We start from the raw sequence: 23,641 nt of genomic DNA on the forward strand, positions 1-23,641 counted from the left end.
TTTTTTTTTTTTTTTTTTTTTTTTTTTAAGATGGGGGGTTTTACCATGTTGCCCAGGCTGGTCTCAAACTCCTAGGCTCAAGCAATCTGCTCACCCTGGCTATGGAATATTATTCAGCCTTAAAAAGGAAGGAAGGAAGGCCAGGCACGGTGGCTCACACCTGTAACCCCAGCATTTGGGGAGGCCGAGGTGGGCAAATCATTTGAGCCCAGGAATTTGAGATCAGCCTGGGCAACACAGCAAAACCTTATCTCTACAAAAAAATACAAAAAAAAAAAAAAAAAAAAAAAAAGGTTGGGCATGGTGGTGCTCACCTATAGTTCTACCTACTTGAGAGTCAGATGTGGGAGGATCACCTGAGCCTAGGGAGGTTGAGGCTGCAGTGAGCTGTGATTGTACTACTGCACTCCAGCCTGGGTGACAGAATGAGGGAGACCCAGTCTCGAAAATAAGGAAGGAAATCTTGTCAGTGTTACAACATGAATATGCTTTGAGCACATTATGCTATAGGAAATAGCCAGTTACAAAAAGAGAAATCCTGTATGATTCCACTTACATGAGTTATCTAGAAAAATTCACAGGAACAGAAAGTAGAGGCTGGGCCAGGTGACTCACACCTGTTAGCCCAGCACTTTGTGAATCTGAGGCAGGTGGATCACTTGAGGCCAGGAGTTTGAGACCAGCCTTGTCAAGATAGTGAAACTCCATCTCTACTAAAAATATGAAAAATTAGCCGGGTGTAGGGTGCACATGCCTGTAATCTCAGCTACTCGGGAGGCTGAGACACATGAATCTCTTGAGCCTGGGAGGTGGAGGTTGCAGTGAGCCAAGATCACCCCAATACATTCCAGCCTGGGCAATAAAGGAAGACAGTCTGAAAAAAAAAAAAAAAAAAAAAAGGTAGAATGGTGGTTGCCAGGTACTGGAGGAGCAAGAAGAGGGGAGTTGTTGAATGGGTATAGAGTTTCAGATTTGCAAGATGAGAAAGTTCTGGAGATCTGTTTCACAACAATGTAAATATACTTAACACTGTTGAACTGTACACTTAAAAATGGTTAAAATGGGCCAGGTGCAGTGGCTCACACCTGTAATCCCAGCACTTTGGGAGGCCAAGGCAGTCAGATCACCAGAGGTCAGGAGTTCGAGACCAGGCTGGCCAACATGGTGAAACCCTGTCTCTACTAAAAGTACAAAAATTAGCTGGGCGTAGTGGCGCTTGCCTGTAGTCCCAGCTACTCAGGAGGCTGAGGCACGAGAATCACTTGAACCCAGGAGGTGGAGGTTGCAATGAGCCAATATTGTGCCACTGCACTCCAGCCTGGGCAGAGTGAGACGCTGTCTCTAAATAAATAAATAAATACTGTATATTTTTTTTTTTTTGAAAAGCCTCTGCCCTGCCCACTAAGGAGAAGGGGATCCATAAAACCTGGGTCAAAACATGCTGCTCTGAAGAAAATCAGCTATTCCCCCAGCCCCAAATGTGCTGGAGAAAAGGACGTGAGTGTTTCTGTGGACCAGAAGGGGGCCAGGGACGGAGGAAGCTGGTATGAGTTCAGCCCCAAACCTGGCAGATAGGGCTGCCTGGAGCAGCAAACAGGACTTAGCAGATAAAACTGACGATTTTGCTGGATTGCTAGGGCTGGGGAAGGACTCAGAGACAAGCTGGTGGATAAAGCATCCCTGGCATCAGGGGACATGGAGATGCACATATGTTACCCCAGCCACGTGTGGGTTGCAGGTGGGAGGTGTCTCTGGAGGAGAGAAAGTGCTACCAGCCCCTAGAGCACACAGCCATCCCCTGGTCGTGCCCATCAAACAAAACTTCCCTGTTCCTTTAGCCTTGCTGCCACCTCTCCCTTCCCCAGAGACCACATAGGCGTTTCCTGAAGCTGCTGTTACAGATCATCATGAACTAAATGACTTAAAACAACAGAGATGGACCCTCTCTCCGTTCCGGAGACCAGGAGATCAAAATCAGTCTCGCTGGGCTGAAATTCGGGTATCAGCAGGACCATCCCAGCTCCAAAGGCTTTAGGAGGAGAATTTCTCTTCTAGCTTCCGCCAGCATTCCTCAGCTAGTGGCCGCCTCACGCCAATCTCTGCCTCCCTGGTCACATGGCTTTTTCTTCTGTGTGTGTCAAATCTCCCTCTGCCTCTCCCTTATGATGACACTTGTGATGATATTTGGAGCCCATCCAGATAGTCCGGGACAATCTCCCCATCCCAAGATCTTCATTCACCTCTGCAAACAAAGACTCTTTCCTTTTTTTCTTTTCTTTTCTTTTCAGATGGAGTTTTGCTCTTGTTGCTCAGGCTGGAGTGAAGTGGCACGATCTCGGCTCACCGCAACCTCTGCCTCCTGGGTTCAAGCGATTCTCCTGCCTCAGCTTCCTGAGTAGCTGAGATTACAGGTGCCTGCCACCACTCCCAGCTCATTTTGTATTTTTAGTAGAGACGGGGGTTTCTCTATGTTAGTCAAGCTGATCTCGAACCCCCAACCTCAGGTGATCCACCCACCTCGGCCTCCCAAAGTGCTGAGATTACAGGCGTGAGCCACCGCGCCCGGCCACACAGATTCTTTCTGCGTGAAATAACTTACAGGTTCCGGGGATTAGGACCTGATATCTCTTGGGTGCCATTATTCCACCTACTGCAGGTTGGAAATCACCACGTGCCAGCTGCAGCCGGCAGAATAGGAAAGAAAGAAGCCAGGCTCCTCCTTTCCACAGCTCTAAGCCTTGCACCTGCATTTAGCCCTCATAGAAAAGGGTGAAGATTCCCCTTTATTAAACCGAGTCTTTTGTGTGGGAGTCGACTTTCCAACTCCTGAATTGAGAATGTTTTATGTCTGCTTCCTGGCAACAGATTCTTAGATGGAAACAGATTCTTAGAGGATGTTTCAGGACGCGCACCTGGGAGGGAGTGCAGGCGGTTTATCGGGGAGGGTGTTTCAGGAAGCGCACCTGGGAGGGAGTGTGGTGCTCAGAGAGAGACACTGAACTGGGAAGCAGTTGCCTCAAGGCTTTAGGCAATGCATGGGGTATCTTGGGGGCTGGGGAAAGGCCTCAGAGTTGTCCTGCATTCAGACAAGACAACCTGGCCTTTGTTCCTCCACACTGGATGTGGCTGTCCCCAGAAGGGGACACAACCAGGTGCTAGGCCGCTCCTAAGCACAGAAGTCAATTCCAGAAGAGAGACTTACGACACTTGCAGCAGCTGGGGGTGTGAGTGCCTCCCCATAAAGGGGGGCACTCTGATATCTCTTGGGTGCCATTATTCCACTGACTGTAGGTTGGAAATCACCACGTGCCAGCTGCAGCCGGCACCCACACCACAGCACCCACCACAGTGACCTCAAGTGACCATGGGACTTCTGTTGGCTTAAGCGTGATGAGCAAACCTGAGTTGCCGAGAGAGAACTCCCTGCACGGAATAAGCATGTGAGGAGTGCGGGAGTCAATACAAAGTTACTTTATGATCATGTAATACAATACAAAGTCAATACAAAGTTACTTTATGATCATGTAACCCAAGCAGGTCCAGCCAATGCCACTTGGAGAGCTCCAGCCCAATAACTAGGTAGAAAGTGACTTTATTCAGGGTGGATCACCTGAGGTCAGGAGTTTGAGACCAGCCTGACCAACAAGGTGAAACCCCATCTCTACTAAAAATACAAAAATTAGCTGGACATGGTGGTGGACGCCTGTAATCCCAGCTACTTGGGAGGTGAGGCAGGAGAATTGCTTGAACCTGGAAGACCGGTGGCAGTGAGCCAAGATCGTGCCACTGCACTCCAGTGTAGGGGACACAGTGAGACTCTGTCTCAAAAAAAGAAAAGAAAAGAAAAGAAAATTTGGTACAGGAGGCATGCAGGAATTGTGAGGAGTACAAGGTCTGTGTCTTCTTCCCCTAAAGCACGGGCTGACGTCATTTCAGCTATGTGCTGAGTTGTTGGCTAGCTGCCTGGAGGTAATCACTTGAATTTTGCAGCTGGATCTCCAGGCTTGGTCTGTCTCAAGATTAGCCCCTGGACTTTCTTTTATTATTATTACTACTATTATATTATCATTTAGAGACAGGGTTTCATTATGTTGCCCAGGCTGGTCTCAAACTCCTGGGCTCAAGGAATCCTTCCGTCTCAGCCTCCCAAAGCTCTGGGATTACAGGCATGAGCTACCACACCTGGCCTGGAACTTCTAAGTAAGCACGTAATTAGATATTAGCATACAGTTAGAGAAACGTGAAGGGGCTTTATGGCGGGAAAGGGAGGGACGTAGAGTCTATTTTAAGGTTAAGGGAAAAGGCTTCTGCAGTTTGCTTTAAGGTTACATCTTGAGACTAAAGAGAAGGGGAAAAAGTTGTAAAATGCATTTGAAGTTAAGCTGCTCAGGTACAATCACAAACCCCTCGGTTCAGTGGCGACACCCCTGGAAGCCCATTGGGTTATTTTCTTTTTTTTTTTTTTTTTTCCTTTTTTGAGATAGAATCTTGCTCTGTCAGCCAGGCTGGAGTACAGTGGCATTATCTCGGCTCACTGCAACCTCCGTCTCCCCAGCTCGAGCGATTCTCCTGCCTCAGCCTCCTGAGTAGCTGGGATTACATGCATGTGACACCACACCCAGCTAATTTTTGTATTTTTAGTAGAGATGGGGTTTCACCATGTTGGCCAGCCTGATCTCAAACTCCTGACCTCAGGTGATCCACCCACGTTTGCCTCCCAAAGTGCTGGGATTGCAGGCCTGAGCCACTGTGTCCAGCCGGGTTATTATCTTTTTAGGGGGAGGACAAGGAGGTCATTTAGTCATTTGCTCCACAATAATTTGTTGAGCACCTACTATGTCCGGGGCTGTTTTGCAGGTGCTAGGGATTCAGTGGTGACTAGGAAGCCCCTGGAGGGGAGCAGGACGTGCTCTGGGTCTGAGTCCCTTTCATCTCTGTCCACTAGGCTAGGTGAGGAACCTTCCTCACTGTGCCCAAACAGAGCCCTGGCGCAAGGCAGGGCTGCCCCAGGGTGGGGAAGGTCCGAGCTTCCAGCCTGCCCTCCTCCAGACCCCAGAGCCTGGACTGGGCCTCAGCCACCCCTCCCCAGTCAACCCGTCTTCTACCTCCAGCTGCCTCTGGCCGCTTGTGTGTGAGGGTGGGTGAATCCTTTGGGATGAGCCTCACCAGAGCCTCTGCACTCTGAGTGCCTCCTGCCTAATTTTGCCACTTTCAATCCAACCAGAGGGGTGTTTTGGGTCTTGCTGATCAAGCCCCTGCCTCCAAGAGCAACTAAAACAGAGTCATCCTTGAGAGTTATGTTGAATGCTTAAAACCTCCAGGGAGGGGATTTTTTACTGCAACTTGCAAATTTCACCAGCCTGGCTGACCAAGCAGTCTTCACTCAGTACCTCAGCTCCATCTCCTGTGCTGGGTACACCCGGGTGACTCTCACAGCTTTGCGTATCAGAGCAAAGGCTGAAAACACATGTTTATATTACAGTACAACCCTATGTAAAATGCACAGCCATACAAAGGGGTAAAGGCTGCTTTTTACGTACTGATACGAAGAACTTCTCTCCAGTATAACTATGAAGTGAAAGAGGCGAGGTGTGGAATACTGGGTGGCATATACTACCGTTTATATAAGAAGGAGGTAGTAGGAGGACAGAAGAAAAGAGTAAAAGAGCCCCGGACATAGTAGGTGTTCAACAAATTCTTGTGGAGCAAATGACTAAATGACCTCCTTGTCCTTCCTCAAAAAAGATAACCCAATGGGCTTCCAGGGGCATCTCCACTAAACTGAAAAGTTTGTAATTGTAACCAAGCAGCTTAATTTTGACTGCATTTTATAACTTTTCTCTTTAGTCTTGAGATGTAACCGTGAAGGAACTTGCAGAAGCCTTTTTCCCTTAACCTTAAAATAGACTCCACGTCCTTCCCTTTCTCACAGTAAAGCCCCTTCAAATTTATCTAACTGTATGCTAGTATTTGAGGAGGAAGAGAAGAAGAAAAGGATACACACACATATTTACTTGGTCATGCATAACATTTATTTGGAAAGACAAGAAACGGATAACAGTCACTACCTCCACCTACAGGTGGGTAAGGGACAGGGCAGGAGGGAGACTCTGAACTTGGAATCATGTGCATGTGGTACCTATTCAAGAGTAAGAATGACCCAGCCTGGGCAACATAACAAGACCCCCATCTCTGCCGAAAAATGTAAAACCATTAGCTGGGAGTGGTGATGCAGATCTGTAGTCCAGCTACTCAGGAGGCTGAGGTGGGAGGACCACTTGAGCCTGGGAGGTCAAGGCTGCAGTGAGCCATGATCACGCCACTTCACTCCAGCCTGGGTGACGGAGTGAGACCCTGTCTCAAAAAAAAAAAAAAAAAAAAAAAAAAAAAAAAGAGCTCAATCCAAGCTTAAGACATGAAATGAACACAATTTTAAAGTAAGTTATATAAGTTTCTTGTGCCAGAGCAAGAGTTCCTATTTCTTTGCTATGTGGGCTCGGCTGAGATGGGTAGCAGCTGGTGACCCTGGCTTGATGTATTCATTCCACCAACACTTGCTGTGCCCCCACCCCCGTGACACAGCTGTAAGCAAGGAGCTCACCTTAATCACTGGGGGTTGGGCTGCAGGTTCCCGGACCACACCCTAGACCTTCTGGGACCGGGAATTTGCAATGTTAACAAGCACCCTTGATAATTTTTGAAACCACCAGAGGGTTAATAACCACCTAGTCTGGGCAGGCACTGTGGCTCACGCCTGTAATCTCAGCACTTTAGCCGGTAGAGGTAGGAGGATTGCTTGGATCGAGAAGTTCGAGACCAGCCTGGGGAACATGGCGAAATCCGGTCTCTACAAAAAATACAAAACTCAGCCGGACATGGCGGTGCACACCTGTAGTCCCAGCTACTTGGGAGGCTGAGATAGGGAGGATCACTGGAGCCAGGGAGGTTGAGGCTGCAGTGAGCTGTGATTGCGCCACTGCACTCTAGCATGGGTGATAGAGACCCTGTCTCAAAAACAAAACCACCCATCCAGCACTTTGCCGAACTCCTTCATCAATTTCCAGGAGACACACACCCTAGAACTGAGACCCCAGAGCCTGGGCATGCTGCCACACACTGCCATCCTGACCACTCCCATCAGCTGCTCCCAACTGCCCTCTGCAGGTATTTGCCCTGACAGCTTCCAGCTGAGTCCTCCAGCAACATGGCCAAGTCGACCACTCCAAGGCACCGACTTCCCAGAGCCCCTCCTCTTCCCAGCTGAAGGTCAGAGATGCCTAAGCAACTGGCCTCAGACTCCCCTGGCCTGCAGCTCTACAGGCACGAGCTGCCTGATAAATTGGTGATGAAGGCGTTCTGATGCCACCTGCTCCCCCGAGTCTCAGTCACCAGGAAGCTCTGAGAGGGAAAATCAGTGCCATCTGGGCAGCTGCTGACCCCTCCCCCTCTTAACAAGGGGGTGGGCTGCACAGGCCTGGACTGCATAACAGGGGAGGGCAGGGTGAGCCCTGGGGCATCTGAGACTGCTGTGCCGAGTGAGGGCTGTGGTGCAGGCCTGAGGATGGTCAGCGTGGCGGGCCGAGCCATGTCCTTCCAGAGTATCGTCCGCCTGTCCCTGGACAGCCCTGCCCATGCCGTTTGTGTGTTGGGCACAGAAATCTGCTTGGATCTCAGCGGGTGAGATTCTGGGAGCTCTGCCAGAGCTGGCAGACAGAGGCAGGCAGGCCTGGGACCCAGTCCCCTTGATCTGGGAGTCGGGGGTTACTTCTGTAGCCTCACTGTCCTGCCCCATCTTGGGAAGCCTTGGGTCTCTAGCCGGGGCTCCCAGTTCTGACCACTGCAGGATTCTGACTTAAATCCTGCCTCTGCCCTGTAGCAGCTGCCATGGACTCTTAGTGAGGCAAGCGCCTTGGCCTCTCTGTCCCCCTGTCTGTGAAACCACGGGGAGGCTCGTCCACAGGGGGCTGTGAGGAGTAGGCCAGTGAGACTGCTAGATGCTGGAGCTTGCAGGTGGAGGTGACTGACAGCAGGGTCACAATACAACCTCCTGAGTCCCTTGCCCTGATCTTTTTCCTTAGGGGCATCCTTTGTGGCTCCTCCCTTTTTGGGAGTTGGGTGCTTATTACTAAGATGTAGCTGTGGTAACTTCTGCAGTGTTGGTAGCGGGGTGGGGTTTGGGCTGGAGCTTGTCAGAGCAAACACAGGGGTCCTTTGGGAGGGGGTGGTAGGAATAAGGACCCCAGAACACTCGGCCTCAACACCCAAAGGAGAATGAGGATTTGGGAGCCGTCCCCTCCCCCATGCCAGTCATCTCCTAGGCTGAGAAGGTGAGTGAGTGTGCCCTGACATGTGTCTCTTACCTGGCAAACCAGATGTGCCCCCCAGAAGTGCGAGTGCTTCACCATCCATGGCTCTGGGAGGGTCTTGATTGATGTGGCCAACACAGTGATTTCTGAGGAGGAGGACGCCACCATCTGGTGGCCCCTGTCTAATCCCACGTACGCCACAGTGAAGATGATATCACCCAGCCCTTCTGTGGATGGGGATAAGGTAAGCCTCAGGGGAAGAGGTGAGGGGCATCTTCCAAGGATGGGAGCTAACACAGCAACCGGGGCTCCCTCCTGGCTGCAGACATGACTCGAGCCTGTGAAACACGTTGTTTTGCATGTCTGATCTTATCCAGTGTCTGCAACAGACCAGTGGGGTGGGCACGCCATGACCCCATTTTACAGAGAAACGGAGGCACCTAGAGAAGGTGCTCTGCCAAGTCAGCAATGGGCAGAACTGGGATTCAAGCTGGGCGAGTTCGTCTCAGTCATGCGAGCCCCTGACGGTGATGCGGGGCTGGCTTCAGACCTAGCCGCACCACAGTCTGGCTTCAAGGTGTTAGCAGCGTTAACTCAGACAGGCTTTTGGTGAAGGCAGCTCTTCTGGATGTGGAGACTTTAAAGAGATGCAATAGCTAAGGTGTCCTAAATGCATGCTACATACCAGAGAGCTTGGATCATGTTCCGGAGTGTGGGCCTCTACCATGGCTTTATCTTTATCTTTAATCTTTAATCTTTATCTTTTTACTTTAGAGAGCCTCACTCTCGTTGTCCAGGCTGGGGTGCAATGGCACGATCTCAGCTCACTGCAACCTCCGCTTCCCAGGTTCAAGCGATTCTCCTGCCTCAGCTTCCCGAGTAGCTGGGACTACAGGCGCCACCACCACGCCGGGCTAATTTTGTATTTTTAGTAGAGACGGGGTTTCTTTCACTATGTTCGCCAGGTTGGTCTCGAACTCCTGACTTCAAGTGACCTACCTGCCTCCACCTCCCAAAGTGCTGGGATTACAGGCGTGCGCCACTGCGCCTGGCCTACCATCACTTCACATATGAAGAAACTGAGACAGAGTGCCGTGTCTAAACCTAAGTAGCCTACCTAGAGTGGGACAGACCCAGGATTTGAGCTTGAGCCAAGCGTGTACTCTCTACCCTGGGTAAGCTGTCTCCCTAACGGGGTGCCTACGGTGGGGAGGTTTCCCTCCACCTCGTACACAAGGGGGCAGCAGTGGTCTCCTGTGGTAGAAGCAGGTGGCTCATTCAGGGCAGGAGTGTTCCACCTTGGTTGCAGGTGAGAACCACGGCAACCTGATAACATCAATACCCAGGCCACACCCCCTCTACCAATTAAAGTGGAAGCTCAGGGCTAGGACCCTGGCCTCCGGTTTAAAGCTCTCCAGGTGCCCCCAATGCGGGGCTGGGGATGAGAACCATGATGGAGCAGTTCAGGACTGGGAGAGCTCTTCCTCCCTCCCCCTACACCCTGCAGGACCTACTGGAGATGTCTGCTGCAGAGTAGGGTACACACCCACCTGTGCTGTGTGCCCAGGGCAGGCAATTCCCCGAGAGGCAAGTAGTGGACTTAGATAGCAACTGAGCATCTCTGGCCGGGTGTGGTGGCTCACGCCTGTAATCCCAGCACTTTGGAAGCCTGAGATGGGCAGATCACCTGAGGTCGGGAGTTCGAGACCAGCCTGGCCAATGTGGCAAAACCCTGTCTTTACTAAAAATACAAAAATTAGCCGGGTGTGGTGGCAGGTGCCTGCGATCTCAGGTTCTCAGGAGGCTGAGGCTGGAGAATCGCTTGAACCCAGGAGGTGGAGGTTGTAAGCTGAGATTGTCCTACTGCATTCCGGCCTGGGCAACAAGAACAAAACTCCATTGCAAAGAAAGGTACCTCAGATAAGAACGGAGGCCACAATAGGTCCCAGTGGAACTCCAGACTACCTGAGAACCATTCTCTGCCCAGGGCTTGGCCTCCAGCACCCTCAGGAGTGGCTAACAAAGAACCTTGACCTTAGAGGACTAAAGCTTCTATTTAAGGACGGGGTGGATCTCTCACATGCTCTGGTCAATGGTTGGGTCTCTGGTTCATGACCAAGACCTTGTGGTCAGGGCCAGTGGCTGGAGTGCAGGTCTCTTTCTAAAAGCATAAAGTAGAGGCTGGCGTGGGACACAGGAAAGACTGAGTCCCAATGCTGCTTCCCCACCTGGGTGTCCTTAGCAGCTTAAGCCACCAGAGGCCTGTTTCCCCACTGTGCACCTTATGGAGTAGTGGATGGGACCTGGGAGGGTGGATTTAGGATTTAGCAGGGAGAATATATAGTTTGGTTTCAAACTTGGGCTCTAGAGCCAGGCAGCCTGGATCTTAAATCCCTTTGAGTGGTATGGGGTAAGTCCCTTGATCCCACTGCCATCAGGGATACAGCTCTCACCTGGACAGGTGGTTGCAAGCCTGGCTCTCCACAAGGTTGGGGTTGGGGGTCATGGCAGGTTCTAAGTCCTCGGGGGACTGACTCAGGCCTAAGTGCGGGGCTGTGGCCCCCGTACCAGCTCATGGTGAGACTCCAGAAGGCGTAACACCAAGACCAAGGTCGCAGGCCTAGACTCAGCACATTGCCTGGGGCTCTGTTCCTGGTCCCTCCAACACTGCCTATAGATTCAAAATGCTGTCTCCACAGGTCTCGATCGCATACTATGGGCCCAATGAGGATGCCCCCGTGGGCACAGCTGTGGTGTACCTCACTGGCATTGGTGAGTGTTGCTTCAACTGGGAGCCTGGGTCCCAGCCCACCGCTGGGGTGGGGGAAGGGGTGGGATTGCAAGAAGAGCCAAAAAGGATTCTCTCTAACAAGATGCCTCCTGTGGGCCCCAGAAACTCCTGAACAAACTCTTAAATGGATTCATTTGAGATACCCACTCACATGCCCTCCTTGACGTTCAGTCGCTGCTCCATCTTCATGCATTGCCGACCTAATTCTGAGAATAGAACAGCCAGAACTTCCGTGTCGCTGCCATCTACCCACCTACGCCTGTCTGGTGCCTACCTTCTTCCTTTGTTACAGTTGACGTGTCTGGTCCAAAGTTAATCTTTCTTGTCTTACTAGATCCTTTCTTCTCATTCAAGAACATTCCTTTGTCAATTCTTACCAATGTAAGAAGCTGTCACCCTTCCCCGTTCTCTAGATCACCCCCATCAACTCAGGAACAAGCTCTATAACATCTTTTCTTTTTTTTTTTTTTTTTTTTTTTTTAGATGAAGTCTTATTGTCACTGAGGCTGGAGTACAGGATCATGCAACCTATGCCTCCCAGGTTCAAGTGATTCTCCTACCTCGGCCTCCGGATTAGCTGGGACTATAGGCGTACGCCACCATTCCTGGCTAATTTTTATATTTTTAGTAGAGACAGGTTTTCACCATGTTGGCCAGGCTGGTCTCGAACTCCTGACCTCATGATCCACCTGCCTCGGTCTCTCCAAGTGCTGAGATTATCAGGTGTGAGCCACTGTGCCTGGCCATATCTCTTCAACCTGATTCTAGGGTTTATGGGTGTGTTGTGTTTTGTTTTGTTTTGTTTTTTAAGATGGAGTCTTGCTCTGTTGCCCAGGTTGGAGTGCAGTGGTACGATCTTGGTTCACTGCAACCTCTGCCTCCCGGGTCCATGCCATTCTCCTGCCTCAGCCTCCCAGAGTAGCTGGGACTACAGATGCCCACCACCATGCCCGGCTAATTTTTTTACTTTTAGTGGAGATGGGGTTTCACCATGTTAACCAGGATGGGACTCTACCTTGTGATCCGCCCGCCTCAGCCTCCCAGAATGCTGGGATTACAGGCGTGAGCCACTGCGCCCGGCCTAGGTTGTCTTTTAAAGTCTGTTCTCCCACCTCTGTTCCTGAGGAGCCATCTGTGTCCTCAATTTCTCTAGAATCTTCTCAAATTAGATACCTACCACCAACGGCGTTCTTGTAGAACTCTAACATCTACAACAGTAAGTTTTTAGTTTGTGTGGGTTTTTTTTGTTTTTTGTTCTTTTTCTTTTTTCTTTTTTTTTTTTTTTTTTGGTCTTGTTTTGTTTTTGAGACAGAGTCTCACTGTGTAGCCCAAGCTGAACTGGAGTGAAGAGATATGATCATGGCTCATTGCAGCCTCAAATGATCCTCCCACCTCAGCCTCTCCAGTAGCCTGGACCATAGGTGTTACATTACCATACCTGTTTAATTTTTTATGCAGACATAGGTTTCCCTATGTTGCCCAGGCTCTTCCCACCTCAATCTCCAGAGTAGCTGGGACTACAGGCACGCACCACCATGCCCAGCTGATTTTATTTTATTTTATTTTTATTTTTCCCCCTTAGAGAGGCTTTTACCATATTGCCCAACCTGGTCTCGAACTCCTGACCTCAAGTGATCCTCCTGCCTCAGCCTCCCAAAGTGCTGGAGTTACAGGCGTGAGCCACGTACCTGCTGGTCATCCCTTCTTAACACACTTTAACGCTTCAGGGATGTTCAACTTATTTTTCCTCCTGCCTGTTCCTTCTCAGAACACTTTGGAGCTCAGAGGAGCTCTTCCTGGTCCTTTGTCCCCCTGCTTTCAATCAGTGAAGTGTCTCGAGCTCAGGAGGCTGGTCACATGGCTCTGATGTTACCTATGGACAGGCTGCTCCCACAAACCCAACTTGGATATTGCCTAACCAGCATGATCGCTTGGGTATCTGACAGATGTCTGAAATGCAAATGGATTCTCTCTACTCCTGAAAACTTGTTTTTCTAGTAGTCCCTCCATCACAGTAGTAGGTAGCTCCATCCTTCTAGTGTAAACCTTGGCATCACCTGACTCTTCTTACCCCACAGCAGTCTGAATCTTGTGAGTGTTACCTGATGTTTCACCAGAATCCAGCAACTCATACTCTCAGTGTGCTCACCCTGGCTCAAGCCCCTATCCTTTCACCTGGGTTCACAGCCCAGACCTCCCAGTGGGGTTCATGCTGGCACCCTTGCCCTTCTGACTAGACCTCTAGCCTTGATCCAGCAGCCAGAGTGGCACATCTTTAAGTGGAATATTGGATAACACCTTCCAACTGCTTCCATGTTGCTTGGATTAAAGCCAAAGTCACTGCCCACAAAACTACACAAGTAAACCTGGGCTGCCTCTGTCTTTACCACCTGCGAATCTTCCTCCTGCGTCATCCTGCTCATTCTGCTCTGGGTGCTGTTGGTCACTCTGATCCTTGGCCTTGCCACCTGGGGCTTCCTATTTCCTCTAATGGGTCTTACCCTAGATGTTAACCCAGATTTTCTTGCCTCTTTCAGATCTCTTTTCAAATGTCAACTTAGGCTTCCTTGATCATCTAAAACTGAAATACCCCCACTCCATTCCTTCTCCCATATCCCTCAGTGATTATTGCCATCAAACATGATAGATCTGCTTGCCCCTCCCCTGGTGCACACATTCGTGCTCATGTAAGCTCTAAAGAGACGAGGTCTCCGTCTTGCACACTGCTAGATCCCTAGGACCTGGGGCAGCCCAGTTCGCAGTGGGCATCTGGTCCCTGAGCATCTGCTGGCCTGGTGCTGATGACGTAACAGGAAACAAGTCCTACATTTGTGGCCCTGATGTTCCAGTTAGGAATCGGCATGTCCAATAAGAGCTGTGAACAAAAGACCACACTAGAGTCACGTGGTTGTCCCTTGTGTGGTGGAAGGGATGGGAGCTGATATGCTAAGGCGGCGGGGCAGTCCCTATGACAGTACCTGGGCAAAAACCTAGATTCTTAAGTGTGTTTTGTTTTGTGGGGGGCGGGGAGGAGAGGGGTTGTTTTTGGTTTTTTTGTTTTGTTTTGAGAATGGAGCCTCACTCTGTCACTCAGGCTGGAGTGCAGTGGTGTGATCTCGGCTCACTGCAATCACCACCTCCTGGGTTCAAGCGATTATCCTGCCTCAGCTTCCTGAGTGGCTGGAACTGCAGGCACCTGCCACCATAGCTGGCTAATTTTTGTATTTTTGGTAGAGACAAGGTTTTGCCATGTTGGTCATTCTGGTCTTGAACTCCTGATCTCAGGTGATCTGCCTGCCTTGGCCTCCCAAAGTGCTGGGGTTACAGGCATGAGCCACTATGCCCAGTTAATCCTTAAGTTTTAAAGGGGCTTAGAATTGTCATGTATTGAAATTTTATTTTTCTTTTTTTAGACAGAATCTTGCTCTGTCACCCAGGCTAAAATGCAGTGGTGTGATCTCAGTTCACTGCAACCTCCACCTCCCAAGCTCAAGTGACACTCCTGCCTCAGCCTCCCAAGAGCCTGGGACTACAGATGACCTCCACGATGCCTAGCTAATTTTTGTATCTTTGGTAGAGATGAGGTTTCACCATGTTGCCCAGGCTGGTCTCGAACTCCTGACCTCAAGTGATCCATTCACCTCAGCCTCCCAAAGCGTTGGGATTACAGGAGTGAGCCACTGTGCCCAGCCATATTAAGCCTTTCCTACGTCTTGGAGCATAAAGTTTTCCAGAAGGCTAGAGAGGTAGACTTTGCAAGTAAGAATCACTTGGGTAGAGGCCGAAAGGCATGAGATGGCATGAGGACCATGATGGGCTTGTTTTATGAGTTCCCGGGAGGTTTGGGATAGACATGTGACTACTTGGACCTCTCTAGGCTTGCTGATGTGAAGTGTGAAGCTGTCACCTTTGAGGATGGTTTCTGCTTCTAAACTGATAGCATGCCAGAAAGGCTGGATACCCTGATGCCAGCCTTGGGCAGCCCCGCAGGAGATAACCTGTAACTTTGAGGTTCCATCTGGCAGGTCTAGGTGGCTGGGACACCCTTTTCTTCTTTTTCAGAGGTCTCTCTAGAGGTAGACATCTACCGCAGTGGGCAAGTTGAGATGTCAAGTGACAAACAGGCTAAGGTGAGTCTGCGAGCAAAAGGGGGCGGGGAAGGGACCCCTATAAGCCAAATCTGCCCACAGGCTCACTTGATCTGACCTTCCTAGTATCTAGCCAAATTGCTGTAACATTGCTGATGGATTAAATATGGGGGGCGGGGAAACAGTCATGGTACAAATCAGAGCTGATTAAATTCTTTTTCTTCTGTGAGGTTTTTGTTTTTTGTTTTTGATGGAATCTCCCTCTGTCACGCTGACTGGAGTACAGTGGCATGATCTTAGCTCACTGCCACCTCTGCCTCCCAGGTTCAAGCAATTCTCCTGCCTCAGCCTCCCAGTAACTGGGGTTATAAGCGTGTGCTACCACACCAGGCTAATTTTCTTTTCTTTTTTTTTTTTTTTTTTTTTTTTTTTTTTTTTTTTTTTTTTTTTTTTTTTTTTTTTTTTTTTTTTTTTGAGAGAGTCTCACTCTGTTGCCCAGGCTGGAGTGCAGTGGCACAATCTCGGCTCATTGCAAGCTCTGTCTCCCAGGTTCACGCCATTCTGCCTCAGCCTCCCAAGTAGCTGGGACTACAGGTGCCTGCCACCATGCCTGGCTAATTTTTTTTTTTTTGTATTTTTAGTAGAGACGGGGTTTCAGTGTTAGCCAGGATGGTCTCAAACTCCTGACCTCCAGTGGTCCGCCTGCCTCAGCCTCCCAAAGTACTGGGATCAGAATTGATTAAACCTCTACCTCACTAAAACAAAACTAGAATGTCTGGCAACTCTAGGCTCATGCCCTACCCTGGTTGTGGAGTCTCCTAGATGAGAGGATTAGCTGCTGCTGCCAGGTGGTACATCTCTTTTCCAGTTTGCCTCGTCCCTGATTCTCTGACCCTGAAATATGAGGTAGATAACTGGTAACCCTGAACCTAGCTTTCCCTTCCTCTTAGCCTCCTTACCTGATTGTTACCTTCCTGTGCCTACAGATTCTTGACCTCACTGGTCCTGTTCCACAGGTCCCTGTGACCCTGGGAAAAGGCTTAGCTGGGCCTTTCTGCTATGAGGTGGCATCTGAGAAGCAGAGGATTTACTTGGCTCCTTCCTTTTTTTTTTTTTTTTTTTTTGAGGCGGAGTCTCGCTCTGTCGCCCGGACTGGAGTGCAGTGGCCGGATCTCAGCTCACTGCAAGCTCCGCCTCCCAGGTTTACACCATTCTCCTGCCTCAGCCTCCCGAGTAGCTGGGACTACAGGCGCCCGCCACCTCGCCCGGCTAGTTTTTTTGTATTTTAGTAGAGAGGGGTTTCACTGTGTTAACCAGGATGGTCTCGATCTCCTGACCTTGTGATCCGCCCGTCTCGGCCTCCCAAAGTGCTGGGATTACAGGCTTGAGCCACCGCGCCCGGCCTACTTGGCTCCTTCCTAAGCCAACGTTCCTATCTCATTTGCAGAAAAAATGGATCTGGGGTCCCAGCGGTTGGGGTGCCATCCTGCTTGTGAACTGCAACCCTGCTGATGTGGGCCAGCAGCCTGAGGACAAGAAAACCAAGAAAGTGATCTTTTCAGAGGGTAGGACCTCAGACTGTCTCTGCCTTTCCTTCTTGGTCTCAGCTTTTGCTGCCCTGCTTCTCAGCAAATAGATTCCAGACTAATTTTCTCCACCCCTGCTCCCTCCCACCACCCCACACACTCTCTTCCCCAGTCCCCATGCCTGGGCTGATCAAATCTTTTGTCCTGGGTTGTAGATGTGTAATTGGGAAGAGAGGTCACATGGTGCCATGCAAAGAGCGTGGGTGGTTACAAACTTATTTCCTAGCTGTGAACTTGAGCACACTAGCTTCCCTGATCTTGTTTCCCTATGTGTAAAATGGGGATGATACAGTTGCCCTCCCAACTGTATCATTGGCTGACAATACTAAATGAAGACAACAGGGGTATATGCCCTGCTTTCTAAAAAGCCTCTCGTTGTCTGGGCCGGGAACTTTAGACTGTCTTGGGGAAAAATTGTCTTGGGGCCGGGTGCGGTGGCTCACGCTGTAATCCCAGCACTTTGGGAGGCCAAGGCGGGCGGATCATGAGGTCAGGAGATCAAGACCATCCTGGCTAATACGGTGAAACCCCGTCTCCACTAAAAATGCAAAAAATTAGCCAGGCGTGGCAGTGGGTGCCTGTAGTCCCAGCTACTTGGGAGGCTGAGGCAGGAGAATGGCATGAGCCTGGGAGGCTAAGCAGGCAGTGAGCCGAGATTGCGCCACTGCACTCCAGCCTGGGTGACAGAGCAAGACTCCATCTCAAAAAAAAGAAAAATTGTCTTGGATCCTGACTTGTGGTTGGGACCAGGGTTCTGGGTCTTAGCTGTAGAATGGAATGTCTTGGTTCTTACTGAGGCTGGAGGTGAACCCTCACTGAACTGATCGAGGTAGGCCCTATTTTGTTTGTGGGGACCATGGGATAAGTGCCATCCTCCCTCAAAAGGAGGCCCTGGGGTTTGCAGCTTGCCTGTAACCACCCAGAACAAGCAGTGAAGTGATAATGCTTCAGGCCTGGGCCCTAGCAAAAGGCAGGGGGTCCTTGGTGCTCTGTTCAAACTCCCAGCCCCTCTCTACTGCTCCTCCCTCCACCCCCAGAGTGCTGGCCTCCAGGCATTCCTTAACTTCTGCTTTGTCTTTTGCCCAGAAATAAAGAATCTGTCCCAGATGACACTGAGTGTCCAAGGCCCCAGCTGTATCTTAAAGAAATATCGGCTAGTCCTCCATACCTCCAAGGAAGAGTCGAAGAAGGCGAGAGTCTACTGGCCCCAAAGTGAGTGTTCTTGTGCCAGCTCCAGCTTTGCCTGCTCTCGACATGCCAGGCAAGTTGTACCCACACCTCCTCCCAGCAAGGTCCCCGGCAGAAGCCTGCTGGAGACCTAGAGCTGCAGATGAGAGGCTACTGTGGCTGTACTTGTGTTTCTAGGATTCTCTGGCTGCCACCTTCACCATAGGCTAAGTCTGTACACATGCGTGAGTTATTGCACCTCTAAGCCACTTTCTCCACTTGTAAAATGGGGGTAGCTGTGCCTTCCCTGCAGGCTGGAAGAGGAGAGAGACATATTAGCTGAAACAGTAGCTATTGCCTTACACAGATTAGATCACAGCTCCCAGTGACTCTTCTCAGGAGAATCCATCTTCACTCTAAATCAAGATCCACTATGTTAAATTCCCAGAAATCCGAGGCTAAAACCTAGAGTGGTGGCCATGGTAGCACCTGCATCCCAGCAACCACACCGTCCACCACCCATCTTCAGCCCTCTCGCTGGGAGGCAGGTAGCACACCCTATTCTACAGATGGAGGACTGGTTAGGAGGTAGACATGCCCAACTCCAGCAAGAGCCTTGTGCGTCTTTTGACTTCCCTAAACTGACTCAGTACTTAGCGTACCTCTAAATCTCTCAATGAGAGCTAGCTCTCTGCTTCTGGAGGGACATGCCAGCATGCTTTTTTGGGTTTTGTTTGGTTTTTCCCCTTTGAGACAGGGTCTAGCTCAGTCACCCAGGCTGGAGTGCAGTAGTGTGATTACAGCTCACTGTAGACTTAGCTTCCTGGACTCAAGCAGTCTTCCCACCTAAGCTTCCCAAGTAGCTGGTATGACAGGTGTGTGCCACCACAACTGGCAATTCATTTTTCATGTAGAGATGGGGTCTCACTTTGCCCAGACGAGTTTCAAACTCCTGGATGCAAACAATCCTCCTGCCTTGGCCTCCCAAAGTGCTGGGATTACAGATGCGAGCTACTGCACCCAGCCCAACCTGCTACCTTCTCTTATAAACCATGCTTAGCTTCAGCTGGGCAATGCAGAGAGCCCTGTGGTCTATACTGTGCCCGTTGTCAGAGGGCACCATCTCTGTTGCCAGCATTGGAGAGTGTGTTTCTGCCACTTCCTGGCCTGCACTCTGGGGCCTTGGCTTCATCTCCTACTCCATCTCTTTGGCAGACCATAGGTCACAGCTGGATTTCAAAGTAGCCTGGGATTAGCCAGAAAAGGTAGCCCAGCTTGGACGTGGCCATCTTACATGTGAGCTGGAGTGAGCCTAAGAAACCAGAGGTCTAGGTCTAGTTCAGATCACAAGGGCTACTCTGGCCCTGGGAAGCCTACCAATGCTGAAGTAGGTGGATTAGGCCAGGCGGGCCTTGGAGTCCGACAGTTCATGTAGCCTGCTAAGGATGCCATACTTCATCATGTGGATCATAGCGAACTACTGGTTTCTTTATTGACAAAGCTTATTCAGGCTGGGCGTGGTGGCTCATGCCTGTAATCTCAACACTTTGGGAGGCTGAGGCAGACAGATCACCTGAGGTCAGGAGTTCAAGAACAGCCTGGACAACATGGAGAAACCCTGTCTCTACTAAAAATACAAAAATTAGCTGGGCATGGTAGCGGGCATGCCCGCCAGTTACTCAGGAGGTTGAGGCAGGAGAATTGCTTGAACCCGAAAGGCAGAGGTTGTAGTCAGTCAAGATCACGCCACTGTACTCCAGCCTGAGTGAGACTCAAAAAAATAATTTAAAAAAAAGCTTATTCAATAATCTAGGGGGCTGGGCACAGGGCTCATGCCTATAATCCCAACACTTCGGGAGGCCAAGGCGGGCAGGTCACCTGAGGTCAGGAGTTCGAGACCAGCCCGGCCAACATGGCAAAACCCCATCTCTACTAAAAACTACAAAAATGAGCTGGGCATTGTGATGTATGCCTGTAATCTCAGCTATTCAGGAGGCCAAGGTAGGAGTGAACCCAGGAGGCAGAGGCTACAGTGAGCCAACATTGCACCACTGCACCCCAGGCTGGGTGACAGAGTACAACTCTGTCTCAAAAAAACAAAAAAGCTTATTCAACAATCTAGGGTAGGGCAACACAGCATGTTATGTTTTAACAGGCCCTCCAGGTGACTCTGAAACATGCTAAAGCTTGAACCACAAAAAAAGCAAGAGTCTGAAAAGTTTGCAGAGGAATAGAAAGCCAGAATACAGGATTCTAGAAACAGGCCGGGTGTGGTGGCTCACACCTGTAATCCCAGCACTTTGGGAGACCAAGGCAGGAGGATTACTTGGGCACAGGAGTTCAAGACCAGCCTTGGCAACACAGACCCTGTGTCTCTAAGATAAAATATTATTTTTATAAAGAATCCTGGCCAGGTGTGGTGGCTCATGCCTGTAATCCCAGCACTTGAGTAGGCCAAGATTGGTATATCACTTGAGGTAAGGAGTTTGAGACCAGCCTGGCCAACATGGTAAACCATCTGCTAAAAATACCAAAATTAGCTGGGTGTGGTGGCACTAGCTTGTAATCCTAGCTACTCTTGTAATCCTAGCTACTCTTGTAATCCTAGCTACTCTTGTAATCCTAGCTACTCTTGTAATCCTAGCTACTCGGGAGACTGAGTGGGGAGGATCATGTGAACCCAGAGGCAGAGGCTGCAGTGAGCTGACATTGCACCACTGCACTCCAGCCTGGGCGAAGTAAGGCAGTGGCCAACCCTGGCAAATGCTGTTGATAGACTAAGATGCCTAAGTCACAATCCTCAGAATGGCGGTCATTAGTGACTCTGATAAGAACGGTGAAAAGTCAGGTTGAAATGGGTAGGCACAGTAAATCTAGGCCACGGAAAGAATCCTCGGTAAAGGGAGACTTGTGGTGGTAATTATGGGGGGCTGGCACGCAGTCGAGCATGTCTGAAGCTGGTAGTACACGGGCAGATGTGTAGCTGGAACTGATCCAACAGGGGTAGGGAAATGGATCCTAGGGAAAGATCTGAGAAGTTTGCAGAGGGATGGAAAGCCAGAAGACAAGGTTCTAAACAGGCTGGATGTGGTGGCTCACACCTGTAATCCCAGCACTTTGGGAGGCCAAGGCAGGAGGATCACCTTTTAGGACTATGGAATACAGGCGAGTCTGTGGACAGGAATGAGACAAGAGTGTTTGAGTAGTGTTGGTGGCTTGCCTAAGGTCTGGTCGTAGCCTGAAATGAGGCCTTTGGGTGTGATGGTTTTCTCCAGCTCCTCAGGTGCAAGAATGAGCTTTAAAGACCTGGTGTGACCAGAATGGAGGTTTTCCAGGAAAACAAACTAGAAAAGGGTGTGGGAATGGAGTGGACAGTGTGCATAAGAGAGGATGTAGTGATGGGTTTTGAGCTCTGAGAAGGGTCAAAGGGAAGTGAGGATGAAGGGTGGGGATCGGTAGGAGGATCTGGGACTGAGACTGGGGACTCGCTGGGGTGGGAGCATAGGCGAGTTAAACAGATCGGAAGGCATTGAGTCTGTGTTATGACCATTGTAATAGATGTCTAAGGTGGTACAGAACCCAGGTTCATTGAAATAAGGTTGAAGAGAGATCAAAATGTCTGAATGTTCTAGTCCATTGTCAGATACCAGTGAGACAACAGCAGTGGAGGCAAGTGGTGCTAGAACAATCCACGAAGGATGGAGAGGATGACATCGTCCCCAAAAGAAAGGGGTAGCTGGTGTTATCTGATAGTCAGCACTTCATAGGAACTGGGATTCTTGAGGAATAGAGAAATGGCCTCAAAGTGCCAGTGAAGAACCAAGAAGGGTACCTGCCTTCCTGTAGGTCCAGCAGTACATAGCAGGTAGGAAAAAGCTCAGCTCGAATCATCAGTATTTGCTCTGTGCCCCGAGGATCCAGCTCTGGAAGAAGAAACCATGTTACCTGCTCTCAGAGCCTGCTACGAAAGATGAACAGATAGCCAAGGACCCAGCAGAAGCTGGAGGGAGCCCTTTAAGATGCCCCCAGTGTGGGTAGGGAGAGTTTGAGGTAGCTAAGGCCTCCTGCGCAGCTCTGTGAGGACTGAGGGCAGGAAGGGCCTTCCAGGCAGAGGCAATTGTTGTGTGTGCCTGGGTCGCAGGGCTTCTGGCCTCCCTCATGCTTCTTTTTAATGGGGACATGCTTCTTTTTAATGGGGACAACAAATGCCTGCCTTGAAGGGTCCGGAGGATGTAAGGCCACGAGCCTGAAACACCTACCACAGCTACTAGCAAAGATAGTAAGCCCACAGCGAAATGTTAGCTGTGCTTCAGCTTTACAACAAACTAGCTATAAGAAGGTCCCCGAGAGGGTCAACCACAGGACAGCCAGCCAGTAGCGGCTTGTGGCAAACAGACTGTGACCCTCTCACCCTTACTGCCTGGTGGTGAATCACCCTTGGGTGGAATGGCCCCAGGGAGCCCAGGTCCCCAGAACAGGAGCAGGCCCTAGGTGTGGAGAAGTTCTTGGGCTGGGTGCCATGGGCCGGCTGATGCTATAGCAGGTCAAGGGGGCTGTGTCTGCATTAGGAAGCTGCAGGGGTTCCTGGGGGAAGATTGCCTTGTCTGGTCTTGCCCCATGAGGCCTGGCTCAGGGCTGGTGAAACCTCTAGGTAGATGAGAAGCAGGAAACCAGCACAGGAATGGTCCCGGTGGGCCCAGTTCCCTCACAGCCAGCAGCAGGACTGAGGCTGGGCCTGTAACCAGCATCCCCAGGGCCTCCAAGAAGGGGCTGCAGGAGAACTGCAGAGTCCATCGGGAAGGCTGCTGGGGTCTGGACCCAGGGCAGCGCCTGACCGGCGGCAGCCATGGCCACAGCTGCAGCCATCTGCTCCACATTGGAAGAGCTAAAGATGGAGGCAGCTGGCAGTGCTGTGGAGAAGGTCTGAGGATGCTACAGTTCCTGGATCTCTTGGGGTTCTGGTGGCCAAGGTAAATCTAGCTTAGGATTCCCTGAAATAAGTCACCTGGAATCTTAAGCAGAAACAGCCATCATCAGGCCTACAGCTGCCACATCGGGAACAGATAAACAGGACAGGCCAGGAAAGAGGAGGTTCTAGTGACCCAGGTGGGAGAAGCTTGGGTCAGGGTAATTTCTGGCCTAGAAAATGGACAGACTTGGGCTGGATGCAGTGGCTTATGCCTGTAATCCCAGCACTTCGGGAGGCTGAGGCAGGTGGATTGCCTGAGCTCAGGAGTTGGAGACCGGCCTGGGCAACATGGTGGTAAAACCCCATCTCTACTAAAAATACAAAAAACTAGCCGGGCATGGTGGTGCACACCTATAGTCACCTGCTCAGGAGGCTGAGGCACAAGAATCGCTTGAACCCGGGAGATGGAGGTTGAAGTGAGCCGAGATAGCGCTGCTGCACTCTAGCCTGCTCAACAGAGCAGGACTCCATCTCAAAAAAAAAAAAACAAACAAACAAAAAACAAACCTTAGGATCTAGTTAGCAAATGACAACTACCACGTGTGGTCAACTTCCTTCTGATCTCTTCTGTGTATGGTTTTGTATTTAATGACCTAAAACTAGGAGAGTCTTAACATGTATAATCATAAGAACATGTGGTTTCTGGCCGGGCGCGGTGGCTCAAGCCTGTAATCCCAGCATATTGGGAGGCCGAGACGGGCGGATCACGAAGTCAGGAGATCGAGACCATCCTG

General features: G+C 50.4%; 1 protein-coding gene across 1 annotated transcript in view; it reads left to right on the forward strand.

Moving 5' to 3' along the window:
• The first annotated feature begins 7,561 nt into the window (after positions 1-7,561).
• Positions 7,562-23,641, forward strand: part of PADI6 (peptidyl arginine deiminase 6) — a 31,044-nt gene continuing 14,964 nt past the window's right edge. The window contains exons 1-6 of the mRNA XM_017851961.1: positions 7,562-7,677; positions 8,373-8,550; positions 11,006-11,078; positions 15,160-15,227; positions 16,633-16,750; positions 17,858-17,983. Of these exons, the coding sequence (XP_017707450.1) occupies positions 7,562-7,677; positions 8,373-8,550; positions 11,006-11,078; positions 15,160-15,227; positions 16,633-16,750; positions 17,858-17,983 (679 nt within the window). The remainder of the gene's footprint in view (positions 7,678-8,372; positions 8,551-11,005; positions 11,079-15,159; positions 15,228-16,632; positions 16,751-17,857; positions 17,984-23,641) is intronic.

Source organism: Rhinopithecus bieti, unplaced genomic scaffold, assembly GCF_001698545.2.
Source record: "Rhinopithecus bieti isolate Rb0 unplaced genomic scaffold, ASM169854v2 scaffold_33652, whole genome shotgun sequence".
Lineage (NCBI taxonomy): Eukaryota > Metazoa > Chordata > Mammalia > Primates > Cercopithecidae > Rhinopithecus > Rhinopithecus bieti.